At 42.5% G+C, this 14,014-nt stretch overlaps 1 protein-coding gene across 5 annotated transcripts in view; it reads left to right on the top strand.

Moving 5' to 3' along the window:
* Positions 1 to 14,014, top strand: part of GADL1 (glutamate decarboxylase like 1) — a 113,540-nt gene that overhangs the window by 16,974 nt on the left and 82,552 nt on the right. For 2 of the 5 annotated variants that reach the window (XM_068935495.1, XM_068935492.1), the window contains exon 1: positions 10,132 to 10,232. The exons of 1 other annotated variant lie outside the window; for it this stretch is intronic. Coding sequence is in view for 1 of the 4 variants with exons in the window: in XM_068935490.1 (XP_068791591.1) it covers positions 9,886 to 9,892 (7 nt within the window). In the remaining 3 variants the exon portion in view is untranslated. Of the gene's footprint in view, positions 1 to 5,065; positions 5,972 to 8,192; positions 8,284 to 9,723; positions 9,893 to 10,131; positions 10,233 to 14,014 lie in introns of those variants that run through there. 2 more of the 5 variants (XM_068935493.1, XM_068935490.1) reach the window with 2 other exon arrangements.

Here is a 14,014-nt window from a genome sequence, read left to right as displayed (position 1 = left end):
ACTGTGTGAATTGCTGTTTGCCAAGGATCATTTCTCATGGTCCTAATATCTAATATTGCTTTTCCCAAACGGTTTGATGGGGAACGGAAGAGCAGCATACAGGCTCCAGTTCAGCTATTCATTTATGAATATCTTTGCCAAAGTGAAAATGTGGCTGAAAACAGGTGAAAGTTCAGTGGATTGAAAGTCCTCCCATTCTGTCATTTGTTTACACACTGCCATGTCTACACTGGAAACTCTTAATTTCTTTTTTCATTAGAGAGTCATATTGCGGAAGTTCTATAGGTGTAGAACTCACGTTCTCCGAGAGCCTTTTGCAAGTAGTCCTGTCCTAATGATTCCTCAGCCCTACCAGCTGAAGCAGCTGGTGCTTTTAATGTGTGTCTTCCTTGGAGGAAGGAACCTTTCTAGTTCTTAAGAAGCAGAAGTTACAGTGTTTCAGCAACAAAGATGGGCTTTTCTCCTTGCCAGAGCCTAGGACTTCCATTTGTTTTTCCAGTGTAACAATTTTTCAGTCATTGGCTTGTTCTCAGTCTCAAAAATTGAAATATACTCCACGTGCACTGGGTGCGAGAGACAGGAGATCAGATGCTGGCTCTCTCATTAGTGTACTAGGTAACTTTCAGCAACACATTGGCAGTGGCTTGACCTTTCTGTACATTATATTATCTAGATGCAAACTGTTTTGTTTAATCTAACAATAAGCACTTCTGAAAAGTTACATAAAAGCTGAATATGCCAAGAGAAGTGAACTGCTTAGCATAATTCCTGTCCTGAGAGGTGCTTATATTTGTTTGTTACCTCTGATCTCAAAAAAGATGCTTTGTCACAAACTAAACTTTTTCCTACTAGAAGTGAGTTGCTGGAGAAATAACTGAAAAAAAAGTTACAGACATTACAGATATGGACTGTATTGTGTCACTATCATCTTGGTCTTAAACTTGAATTTGTAAGACCAGCTTGTTGCATATGTTGCCTACTTGTAGCTGATGATCTATTTCAGTGCTCTGAAAGCTGTATGAAATGCAGATGGATCAGGCCAGACCCTAACAGGTTGAATGTGTCCATTGGAAGTAACTAGCCACTTTGCTTTTTGCTTGGGGGCCTAGGAATTAAAACTGTGTCCAGTTATTATAAGTGATCAGTATAGTCTTGTTTCTTAACTAACAGTGCACAGAGAAACAAAGGAGCCTTAGGACTATTTCATTTCTGCTTCTGTGATCAGGAGGTAGCTGACACAGGACAGAAGTTCCTTCTGGTTTTATATGGAAAACGCTGTCCTGAGGAATTTAGTTCATCCCTTACTACTCCTTCATTTCGCCTCAAAGACAGAGGAGAAGCCACCTCACTGAAACGAGTTCTCTAATCTGTGTGCAGTATTTACATTATTTAAAATGTGTGTTGCCATTAAAAAAATATGCTGTTCTGGGTGTGGGTTGGTGACATCTGTTTCCTTCTTTTCTGTGCCTAGTCTTTGCATCCCAGCCATGGTATCAACTATTATAGCCCCTGTACACAGCAGATTTCCTTTTACCTCAGACTTCTTTGGCCATAACAGGTCTTGGCACAACTAGGAGATAGCACTCACTGAAATAAAATTGCATCAGGTCACATCAGATCTGAAGGTGGCTCAAAGAGGCATTTTTATTTCTGAATGCAGTTCTATGATGCTTTATGTGCACTGTACACAGACTACTACATTTATCATGAAAGTGAGCGTTGGGCTTATTTCATTCGCAGAACCCACAGGCTCCTTTTTTTGCTAAATGAATAGAATTGCTCAGCATGGTTTTGAAACTGCCGGCTGCTTTGAATCCTTCTGAATGTTATGTGGTCTAGGACTCTTGCTTTGCAGCAACAACAGCAAAAAAGAATTCATATAATATCTGCCTTGAACGGATATAAACCTCATTCTTTTCTTAAAATTTACAGAAACAGGATACTCATGCATTAGTCCTCCTTATTTAATACAGTTACACACTCTGGAAGATAATGCAGATGTGTTCCACTTAGCTCTGCAGTATCTTTATCTACTTCCAAGTGTTATCACACAACACCCTGCACTGGATGGAGTGTTAGACCTGTTCAAGTCTGTTCCTTTGAGTCATGTTACACTCTGGTGGCTACAAGTTACAAAGGACATAAATCTTGATTCTAGGAGCACTATTCATATCTTCCATTGTATGGTTTGTGAATGTGAAAATTATGGCTTTTGCCATGTATGTAGTTCAGGACAGGCTATACTAGGCCTGCTCAAAATTTCCTCTTTTAACTGTTCAGGAAATCATAGCAGATCCTATTTTTTTAGTTGGAATAACAAATATGCAAGCTACTTTATATGGCAAAAAACAAGTATATAAGCCTTTCTTAAGATTCCTGACTCTACAATATGTAAGCATGGGAAGTTTGCCCCTTCTCTCTGTTGCTTCATCCCTATACCATTATGCACTACAGAGTTCTCTCAAGAGTATCTAGTGAAGCCTGATGCAAAGTATCTCCAAAAGATTTTGGAAAAGAGCCATCATGGGAGAGTCTAACTGATGCTGATGCCGCTGACTCTGATGAGTGAAACCCTGCCTTTTTATTAATTGCATCTTATTGTTTTGTAAATTTCATACAATGATTTTGCATTCTAACTTTCAAGATAAACCAAGGATTGACCTTTGATCTGTCCTGCCAGCACATATGACAGCACTCTGATTGTAGCAGTGTGGAGCTCAGTGCAGGCCAACTGTCAAATACGCACCCAGCTTTTAGGAAGAGTTTGCAGCTTGCCTTGAGGACTGTGTTGCTTTTGCTACTTCTCTAACAATATCTAAGCTTGGTAGTTTAAAGATAGCTCATACATGCCCACACTAGCTGCAGTGACCGCAGTAGAGCAGTATCTGGTGTCTCTAATTTTTTGTTATCCCTCCTCTTTGTTCCTATTTCCCTTTCTATACCTGAAGTAGAATGTTAAGATTTCTTGCATTTCAAAAAAATGCTATGTAAGACCATTATGTGCACTCCTACTATCTTTTTTTTTAATAAAAAACATCAAGTATAGACACGTAACAAGGATGGAAATACCTTACTTTTATTAGCCATTTTTCCCTAGGCTTCTCTGTCTAGAACACAATGAAACAAGCAATTTTGAATGATATGGCTATCAAAAGGTTTTGGTAATGTCATAAACCATTAGAATGAAGCTTGTACAGTCTTTTTCTTTGTAATCAACAAGATCTTGAGAAGAGATTAAAGCCTGAAATTTAAAATACTCTCATTTATTTGTTACAGTACTTGAATGTGATTTCTTTATTGCATCTGGTCACTTTTTTGTCTGCTTGATTCAAATAGCACACAGAAGCCCTGCTCTAATCAGTTGATCGTCCTATTTTTAATTTGTGGGAGTGCTTTAATCCCTTTGAATTACAGAAGGGGAAAGTGACTTCATAAACCTGAGTAATGAGATTTGTTAAGCATTATTTTATCATGAGGATCTTTCCTAGAGAACATATCCACCCAGGAAAATATTTAATTAAAACATAATGGGTGAAACAGTATGCTGATGCCCAGTAAAATCCTGCAAGGTTCTTCCTCCTATGAGGTTTTAAATTCTTTCATCTCCCACCAAAGTCAGCAAGAGAAAAGGGCTACAGGAAGACTTGGTTTGCCAGCATTGATTAAAGGAGAATGTGCAAGACATATAAATCAGTTATTCAAAAATAGTATTAGAATTTTGAGATCAGACACCTTAGGTAGTCTTCCCTTTAATAATGTACGTTGCAAGGCTTCTTTTATTAAATGTGGGAATAACAACAGTCAGATCTGTAATTATCATTATCGACTCGAATTAACAAAAGTCAGTTTTGAAAGGTTCCATGTTCAAGGGTTAGAAATAGCCTTACTTGGATTTCCCTACATCTTTTTATAAGAAAATACAAATGTGATTTGCTAGTTTTATATACACAAAATGGGTATCTAAAGTGGGTCTCTGAAACCACGGGAGACCTGCAGGCAATTCCGATGAGCTTCCATGTGAGCAGCAAGTGGGGATAAAGCTGACAACATGAGGCTGCCACAGCCTGAGCTGGCTGTGCAGCCCTGTCCTGCAGTGGAACGGGAGAATATGCTTTCCATGCCTCCGGCTCCTTTTGGCTGCTCTTGTTGCCTCCTGTTCCTCCTGCCCCTGGGACGAACAACAGGGACAGCAGCAGGTTCAGGCATTTGACAGCTCCTTGCCTGGTTTCCTAAGGATGCAGAGGCTTTTGCCCGTTGTGAACAGCTCCTGGTGCTTTTCTCCTCCTGGACTCTTCATAGTATGTGTGACTTTTGGACATTGGAGGAGGTGATGTCCAAAAGAAGATGTGTCTGTCTCAAGGGTATGACATTTGATCACCTCTGATTGGCAGAATAATATCTCTGGGAAGTCTCCTATAGCCATAGTTTGCTGCTTGAATTAAGTATTCCTTCTGCTGACTTTGTTGTCTTTGCTGATGCCTTTAGGGTCTGAGCCTCACCTACTGGTGTTCTGTTGTTCTGAGCCTTGATGTTCTGAACAATGTGTTTTGCCAGCCAGCTAATGTAATACTGTTCCTTTGAAGGCATCAGATGCTGCAACTTGATAGCCTAACTACTTATTCACTTTACTGTATAGAATGATCAGTCTTCACCTTTGGTTGCCCTCCAGTAGTGCAGCAACATTCTTCCCCTAGGCATCAAAAAGGTAATGAATGCCCTTCAACCTGCTAATGCTTCTTCTTCCCTGTCTCAGTTACCTACACTAGACTACTAATATTTGTGTTCCATGGGTGATGTTGATACCAATAGAGGTAAGCATGACACTTCAATTATTAATGCCCCAGGATCTGATTTTTGCAAGTGCAGGGCTCCTGCAGCTTTTGTTTACTCCATATGGAGTTGGGAATTCTTTGTATTTCTAAAAACGGAGCCCAGAGCTTTTCTTTGGGAAGAGGCAGATAAAGAGCCAAGACCCTACCTTATGCAGCCTCCAGGTTAGATTTGCAAAAGTATCTGGTGATTTTGAAAACTTCTGTCTTTAAGACACTCTAAAGGGCCTGGCATTTTTCTTAATAATTTCTTAATGTCAGAACCATCCAGAGAGTGCTGAGGTTCACATACCAACAGTAGACAATTCAGAATCTCTAAGTTCCATTTGGATAATCTTGTTTTCTTGTTTGGAAAATCCAATTTTCAAATTTTGGGGTATAACGGCACTGAAAACAGGTTATATGTTAAGTCCAGAACTCTCCCTCTCTCACTTTTTTCTGTCTTTCTTCTTTCAGTAAAGGATGCAGTTATTCCACTGTTTTCACTATTTGTTTAAGGCCATTGGTTTTTGCATAGTTTAGAGGTTCCTTACTTGATGAAAAGGTTGTGTCTTCATATAACGTACTTCAGGAAGTGGAACAGATAACGCGAATAGAGAGGACATCAATGTAAGTATCAAATTTGTGAGCCGAAGAGAGAAGATGTAGGTTCGCATCCTGGCAAATATGGCAATTTAAGAAGAATGTTGGTTCATTAATGTTTAAATGTAGTTCTCAATAGTTTATGTGCAACATAATTCACTTGTGTGGTCCTGGCCGCTTTCAGAGACCTAGGTATTACTTGTCAGTGTCAAACCTTTTAGTCTTCATTGCATACCAGAGCTCATTATGGGGGATCATAGCTTCAGGTGAGGTAACTTGATTCATTTATGCACAAGTTAAGCATGAAACATAAATACTTAAAACTGATGTATATATTTACTAGTGTAATATTGTGTATAGAATTAGTTGTCTGGTTTGTCTGTCAGAGTTTCAAAGCTTTGCAGTTTCATTATCACATTATCTAAGTCTGATGGGCTGTGTTGCTAATGGATTTGTGCTTCTGTCTTTTCCTTCAGCTTCTCCTTAAGCTCTTCTGAGCTTCTTTGTGACCCAGATGAATTGAAATCTTGTCAGCTTAGTGCACTGAGGAATGAAAATAGGTGACTGATGTTGCTTGTCTTTTGATGTTTCATTTTCTGCTTACCAAGAATGTCTCTTATTCTGTGATCATTTAAAATCCTACACACTCAGGATAGTCATGTTTTTCATTGAGACTGATCACAATCTGTTGATAAAGAGTATCATCTTGAGCAGATGGTCACCAGTAGCTACCTCTTCTTATATTTACTTAGAGTAACAATAAATAATGAAGTAAGACCACAAAGGGCCATTTAACCATGTGGACTGACCTCCTCTGTATCTTAGGTCATTAATTTTCATACAGGTACCAGCATGGAGGGCAGTAACTGGCACTTGGCTGAAATGTGGCTTCCGAAAAAACATGTTGTTCTGGCTGGAAGACATCAAACCATTAAAAATTTATTTGTGCCCTTGTTAGTTTGTTCCATGATGAATCATCACTTTAAGAAGAGAAATCGTGCACTTCATTTGAATTTGTCTGACTTCAGTTTCTACCACAGCTTCTTGTTCTGCCTTTTGCGGCTAGATTAAAGAGCCCTTCAGAATTCAGTATTTCTTCTCCATGGAGGTACTTATATGCTGTAATCAAGCCAATCTTCCTGATACGATAAACAGATTGAGCTCTTTAAGTCTCACTTACAGCATTTTTCTTCAATTCTCAAATCACATTTTCAGCGCTTAATCTGCCCCCTCTCCAATTTTTCAGCAATTTTTTTCAAAACATAGACAGGAACACACTATACAGGACTGGTCTCATCAATGATATAACCACAGATACAACTACCTCCCTCCTTTCTACTCCCAGATGCAGATTAATCCTTTCTGTTACCACTGTCACACTGAGAGTTTATGATGAGTTGCTAACTACAACCCCTAAATCCATTTCAACGAGCGCAGTCTCCCTTTTCATACATAGTGTCTACATTCCTTCACATTAGTTATAGGGATTTAGTTATGGTAAATGTACTTTGTTTTACTAGACCCAATTTTGCTGCTCAATTCAGATTATTCACCTGACTGCTTGGCCCTTATTACTCTTACCATTCCTCCAATTTTTGTGTCGTTTTCAGAAATGACTTCCTTTTCACAGAAACATACCCCTTTGACAAAGGTTACTGTCAGGCAGTTCTTTGTCAATTCAGCATGTGCCTTACCGATATTGTTAGGTACTACACTGTCTTTCACACAGTCTTGAAGAACTAAAATCATTCATATGCACTTACTTCAATCAACCAAACATGCAACCTTGTCAAAGAATGAATTTAAAGAATTTTGATTACAACTGCTCTTCATAAAAAATTATTGACTGGAATTATTTTGATTTCTTTCATTGAAATCATTCTTACTTAAAACCATGATTCCCACTATTATTTAGGGTTCTGATTTTGGCCTGTAGTTACCTGTCATTCCACTTGACCTTTTTTGACTAATGATATAACACAAGCACACCTTTGGAATTTTGCAAGTATTCCAAAGTTTATTAAAATGCCAGCAGGTAAAAGAGCTCAAATAGCTCTTCTACAGCTCAGAGTAAAAGTTATCTAAGTTTGCTGATAGTTGGTCATGATTTCTGTCTTTCTTAATTAGCAAAAGGCTGGAACAGTTCTCCATAGTCCTCACGAGATCTGTTTCTTTTGTAGTACAGAAGTACTTAATGAACAGATTTACATTTTCTGCATCAGCACAAAAACACTTATGAACTCCATTTAGTGATGGGCCAACATCACCACTGGCTTTTCTTTTATTCTTAACACACTTAAAATGTCTCATTTATGTTTAGCTCTTACAACCTCAGGGTCTTCCTGCCTATTAACTTCCCTTATCAATGTTCTGTATTTTGTAACCTGCAATTTATATCAACTGTAATTTATATCAATTTATTGTTGTTTTCCATTTTCTTTCTAAGTGCCACCTTTGAGCTTCTAAAGGGAAAGTTACTGCCTTGTGATTGAAAAATCATAGCCATTTAATAAAGTCTTTCAGAACGCCTCCCTTGTAGTGTTCTCACTAAATGTTTTTTTGCCTTGTCAGTTTCACTTACTGTTTTCCTCAGGTTGAGGAAATTAGCTTTTTTTGGAGCGCCAGATATCTGTAGTTTTCACTGGGACTTTCCCTCGTTTACCCATGGTGAATGTAATCAGGCCACGATCACTTATTTCCAGGCAACTACTAACTTTTAATTTAACAATATCTGCCATTTTACCTATCATAATGAGGTTCCAACACTTACCTCTGTTTCAGGGTAGGATATCTACTGGGCTACAAAATTACCTTCTGCAACTGGTAGAAGTTGTTAATGGCAGTACAGCCTGCAGCTGAAGCTAGACAAGGGGTACGTTTGTTTTCTCACAAACAAGGAAAATTAGGACACTACATGTGTAAAATACGTGTGTACATACACTACATGTGTAATAAATGCTTAATTCACCCCTGATATTTCAGCAGTTTCCAAAAGTCTTTGCCCAACTTTAATCAGGCCTGAATTTTAGTGGAAAACGTTAACTTTGGGGGGCTTTGGTAGTAATTTTTGGGACACTTCAGAGCTTCCTACTACAACAGCGCTAACACCTTTTGTCAGAGGAAAGCTTGTTTTCCTTTTTTTGAAAGGTAGCACCTATGGGGAAATGAAGGGCTTAGAATTAAGAATGCATATGCAGCACTGAGCGGGGCTGGTGCTGGCTGGCCCAGACTAAATAAGAGCCACCACCATTCGCTCAGAGGCCCGAAGATCACCTGTAGTGGCTGGCCACTCCATGCCAGGGCCTCGCTCAGCCTGCAAGCAAGGTTGGGCGGGCCAGACAGCGAGCTCACCGCAGCCAGTGCCAGGTCACCTCCGCGCCTGCTACCGGCACCCACCTGCATGGCAGGTTCCCATTCTGGGGTCAAACTGAGAAGACTAACTCCATCACAAACGGGGGAGCTCCACCACCAGCCACCTCACTTAGGGCAGGGGGACAGCTCACCGCCCTTAAAAACTCCCTGGCAGCATCTCTGGTGCCAACCGCCGGAACCGACACATCGCCAATACCGAACCTGGTATGAGCAGATTTAAGTCATCGTGCCGGTACCGTATCCGATAACCGAATTCAAACAGCCGCCGCCTCCTGCCCACGCCTATAATTCCGTTGCTTCCCCCGAACCAGGCGCTGTCACTGCGGCGGGGCTCATGGCCGCCTCCAAGGGCCCTTCCCCGCTTAACGGTCGCGCCGGCCCCGCCCCACCGCGGAGCTGCGGCACGAAGCGCCCGGGCGCGGCGAGCCCGCTGCCCGCCGCCGCGGCAGGTTGCCCCAGGCAGTGACAACCTCCCCCAGGCAGTGGCCCCCCCCCCCCCTTCCTCTGGGGATTAACCTAAAAGGCAATCTCATTCCCTGCCCGCGGGTTTTCTGTGGCGCTCCACGCTTTTCAAGCCCCCTCCCCTCCCTCTCCCGTTCAAACTGGTCCGCCGTCCCGCGCGGCCGTTATTTCTGCACGCGCGGCCAACGACCCTGTGGGGGAAATAACGACGCCTCCGCGTGCGGCAACCGACACTGCCGACGCCCGCGCCGCCTGCCCCTCACCGCAGTCCCGCACGGGGGGCAGCAGGGCAGGGAAACCCCCCTCCCCTCCCCTCCCCTCCTCGGTCCCGGTCCCGGTCCCGGTCCCGGTCCCGGTCCCGGTCCCGCCCGGCGGTGCCCGCCATCCCCCCCACCCCCCTCGCGCCGGGGGCGCGGCTGGCGGCGGGCCGGCACCGCGGAGGGTATTAATAGGCGGCCTTGAGCTAAGGGCTGGGTGCGGCAGCGGCGAGGCCTGGCTGGGCTGGGCTGGGCGGCTGGACAGGGGCAAGGCTCGCTCCCGGCTCCGGCGCAGGACGGCTCGACGCGGGAGCGGCCACGGCGGGGAGGTGCCTGCCCCTCCGCTGCGGTCTGTACGGGCTCCCTTTGCGAGCGGAGGCGAGATGGAGGGTAACCGCTGCCCGGGCGGGCACAGCCGCCTGCTCTCTTGCTTTCTCCCCCTCCCCAACATTTGAGTAGCCGGGGCGACACGGAGGGACGGGGCGTCTTGCCCGCTCCGTGCCCCGGGCAGGGCTTGCGCTGGCCCCGCGGCGGGGCTGCGGCCTGGCGCCCCGCCACCGCCTGCCGCGGGCGGAGCGGCGCCTCGGGGGTCCCAGGGCGGGGAAGGGAAGGGAAGGGAAGCCGGGCGGAAAGGCTGCCTGCTGAACCTCTCTCTCCTTCCCCTCTCCGTCTGCATACGACCTCCTTTTGTTAAAGTGCGGCAGTGTCGCGTCCAGAAGGCTTTACTAAGGTATAGCGCTTGCAAGGGTTACTGTAAAAAGCATGGTGGTACAGTGTTTCTGATGCAATGAATGACCGTTAAAGAATGGTGCTATCTTATTTTTTTTCCTCCAGGCACCAGAATAAAACAGGTGTGGCAATACAGTGATTTGCTTTGGAGTAAAATCTCTTGGGAAGGGAGAAATTAATCTTGCTTTACGAATATATTATTAAGTTAACTTACCTGCATTAACAGGAAGCTCTTATATCATTGCATAATGAAAAATAGAAGTTTACTGTATGTTTATGAAGCTTGGTGACATGAAAGAATTGTGGCTGATGATGAGGCTTCTGGAGAAGATTAAAAGATGGCAGAGAATAAACTGTCAGAACATAGTAAGTTGTCAGATCACAGGAAAAGTGTTTGTAAATGGCAGTCCCCTCTCCCACGAGAATGTTATTCTTGATAAGAGTTTCTCCACTTCTTCCAAAGTGGAATCTCCTAATAAAATGTGTTTCTTTTAGTCTTACAGTAAGCACAGATGAGACTTTTAAAAATTGTTACTCTCACGTTGAGAAAGTCTTCTAGCTTATTTTGTAAAAGTTGTGTCTTGCATTCTTGGGGGTGGGGGAGGGTCTAAGTCATTAACACTCTTTTTGGGGGAAAATCTCCAAACAATATAAAGCACTTGGGAGAAAACTCAGATACTTAATGTTTAAGAATGATGATTCCCTCGTGTTTAATTTTCTATAAATTGAATGAGCTGAGTAAAGTTACATGACGCTTCTAGTGTGCAGTAAATATGTTCTAGTGTGCACAGTAACTTAAGCCATTCTACTATGTGAGTAGCAGTTCCAAAAGTGTTTAATTTCAAGTACAATTCATTTTAATTTCCTCTGTCGAGACAACTCCGAAGATATCTTTGGTGGTCCCTAAGACAGAGATCCTGGTGTACTCTTTGGCTGAGTATTAGCTTGCTTGCTCAAATGCTGACCAAAGTATGTTGCCAAAAATCTGATACAGATCTCCTTCCAAAATGGTTTGCTTGCGCTGGTAAGTGACAGAACGTGCCTAACTCCCAATTGCTGCTGCTGCAAGCTTTTCAGGCTCTCGTACCTTGCTCTGGAGTAGCATCTATCACTTCTGCATACTTTCTCTCTCAACAGAAATTCTCTGATCTTTCTCCCCATCCTTTCTTTCTTTTAACTTTGTTGATTTGCTGTGTTTTACCCTGGGCTTGTTCTGGTGAATGAGTTTCCCATCAGCAGGGTGCTGAAGAAAGTTGAGCTGCACTGTAGCTTTTGCTAGTGGTGTTGACTGTAGCCATTTCATGGATTCAGGTGACTGGGGACCTGGGGAAAGATTTTTGCTAATGATGTGCTGAGTAATTGGAGAAATAGGGCTGTCTGATTCCTGAGGTGGTAAAGCTTTTGCTGTTTGCTGAAAGCTTTTTTTTTTCTTTCCAGCAAGCATGAAACTACCTTAAAGTAGATCTTTCTGGGCTGCTACGTGCAGTAGTTCTCCTTTCTGTAGAATTTTAACATGCCTTTAGTTGGATCCTGTTAAACCTGTTTGGGAAAACATCTGGGAGGCAGAGATTGAACAGCAGCAGTAGCATTATCTTTGCTTTGCACAACTGGAGCAGCTGGCAAAGTGGACACAGTTTTGGTGGAGGCATGGATGTGTTCCCAGTGCATAGAACTGACCTTGCAGGGGCTACTATGGTCATGAAAGCTGTAGGAGCACTCCTGGGGAATTAAGCTTTTTTTAAAGACCTTTTGCATGTCTGAAATCGTACATTTGTGAAGTTCATCTTACTTGTTGCTAATTTAGCCTACTATATCTGAGATTATCACTGCTATCCACAAGCATAGCTCTGCTGAGTGAGCAGGGTTGAGCATGAGGATTCTTTAGGCTATGCCTCCACTGACAAAAAAGATAGCAACTCCCTGTATATGGGAAGGGACCAAGCTGCAGATGAGCACTCCTAGCTGCAGAAGCTGGTTCAGGCTGCATATGTCTTTCAATCATGGCTGTTATTTGGCATCAATGTAGCCAAGGCTCTTCTGGCAAGGAAAAAGCCTGGAGAACTATGTGCTTAAAAAGAATGGAGATGTTCCCTTGTGGGGCACAAAGGCTGAGTTGATTAAGCAGAGCCTCAGGTACGTCTTTACTGGCTCATCAAGTACAACGAATAGAGTCGGAGCTGGAAAAAGACAAAGGGAGCAGCCAGCGTTTATGCAATATGCTCCCTTCTCTTCTGTCACTGGCTGCTTTGAGCATATGCAGTATATTTGGAGAGTTACATGGTTTAAGTCTTCCAGCAGAACGGGGACACAAATCGGCAAATGTTTACTTCATGTATGACAGTGCCATCTCAAGCAGGTGTAATGTGTAGGATGGTAAAAATATTGAAAATGAGGGTGACTGAGGCTCTGGTGATGTGACACTGTGGTTAGTCCTCTGGCCTGAGCAGAGGGATAGGTTCTCTCCTTATCTTAGAATCTTATTATAAAGAAAAGTAAGACCTTTGCTAATTTCTTCCCTGGAAGAAGAGAAACATAGGTGTGCAAGAAATAAGTTTGCATCAAACCAAGCCATTCTATGTGAATACATTCATTGTGATTTAAAATTAATAACGCTTTCTTGTCAGTTAATGGGCATTTAGCAAAGAAGCTTAATCTGAAGGTCAAGAAGTAAAAGATGCCTTACTCATAAGATCTGTTTGTTTTAAGTTGTCACTTATACAACCAAGAATTATCACTTTGTAATGCATTAGGGGATCTTGTTGAATGCTAATTCAGTTGTTTGTGCCTGTTAGATTTTCATATGCCTTAATTCCCCTGGCCTTAAGTATTTAAAGCTGCCTGCTCCTGTAAGGAGCACTTGTATTTCTGTAAACATTTACCACTTGCTCTCAGCATAAAATGCAGGCATGTTAAAATACATGAATTTGTTTTTCTAGTGTGGTCCCCCCACCACACTCAGATTTGAGATAGTTAGTTCCAGTGTTCACCATGAATGTTACAGAACTACCTCTTCAGGCTTTGTAAAAAACCAAGGAGTTAAATTACTTGCAGCCATTTTTGTTTTGTATCTTTGTCACAAACTGTAGAGGATGCTGGAGGCAATTATGAAGCATTAGCAGCTCAAGGAGACTCAGCCAGACATGGCTAAATTAAAGCCATTTCCCCCCCCCCCCCCCTTTTTTCATTCTTCAAGCTATGCATGTAGGTTATTGTGTTTTAGCATTAATGGATTTTATGCATAGTGCAATGAAGGAATAATGAACTTAAAAGGTAGACAGTTCTTGTTTGTAGTATGTCGGTTGAGGTAATTTTTATTGATGGGTATTGTCAAAAACATACAGTGCATTAAAGTTAGTATAAAGTTAATAACTAGTGACTTTGACCTGGTTCAAATGTATGTCCATCTATCTTACCGTTTGTTCAGTGTACGTAGTTTTGGTTTTCCTTAACGAAAAACTTGCCAAATGTTGGCAACTGGAGATGTGTCTAAAGAGAAAAGTCACTGGATCAAGGGTTTATCAATGCTATAAATATGATGAGGAAAGCTGTTTTTAGTGACCAAGGTCTTTTGTCAGTGAAACAGCAATAACTCTGCAAAGGAGCTGGTTAAATCTAGATAATTTGGAACAGCTTTTAGCTGTAAGGCTTGGATGTCCCTGCCCTTTGTTGCATCTTACCTTGTGCAATCTGAAAAGCCTCAGAAATATGATCTTATCCACTGGCAAATGTCAGAGTCTCAACAAGAAAAGTAGTATCGTAAGCTGCTTGGCTTCCCTCCCCTGC

The sequence above is a fragment of the Struthio camelus genome, chromosome 2 (assembly GCF_040807025.1).
Source record: "Struthio camelus isolate bStrCam1 chromosome 2, bStrCam1.hap1, whole genome shotgun sequence".
Classification (NCBI taxonomy): domain Eukaryota; kingdom Metazoa; phylum Chordata; class Aves; order Struthioniformes; family Struthionidae; genus Struthio; species Struthio camelus.
Note: the sequence above shows the minus strand (reverse complement) of the source record. Positions and strands in the feature narration are given on the sequence as shown.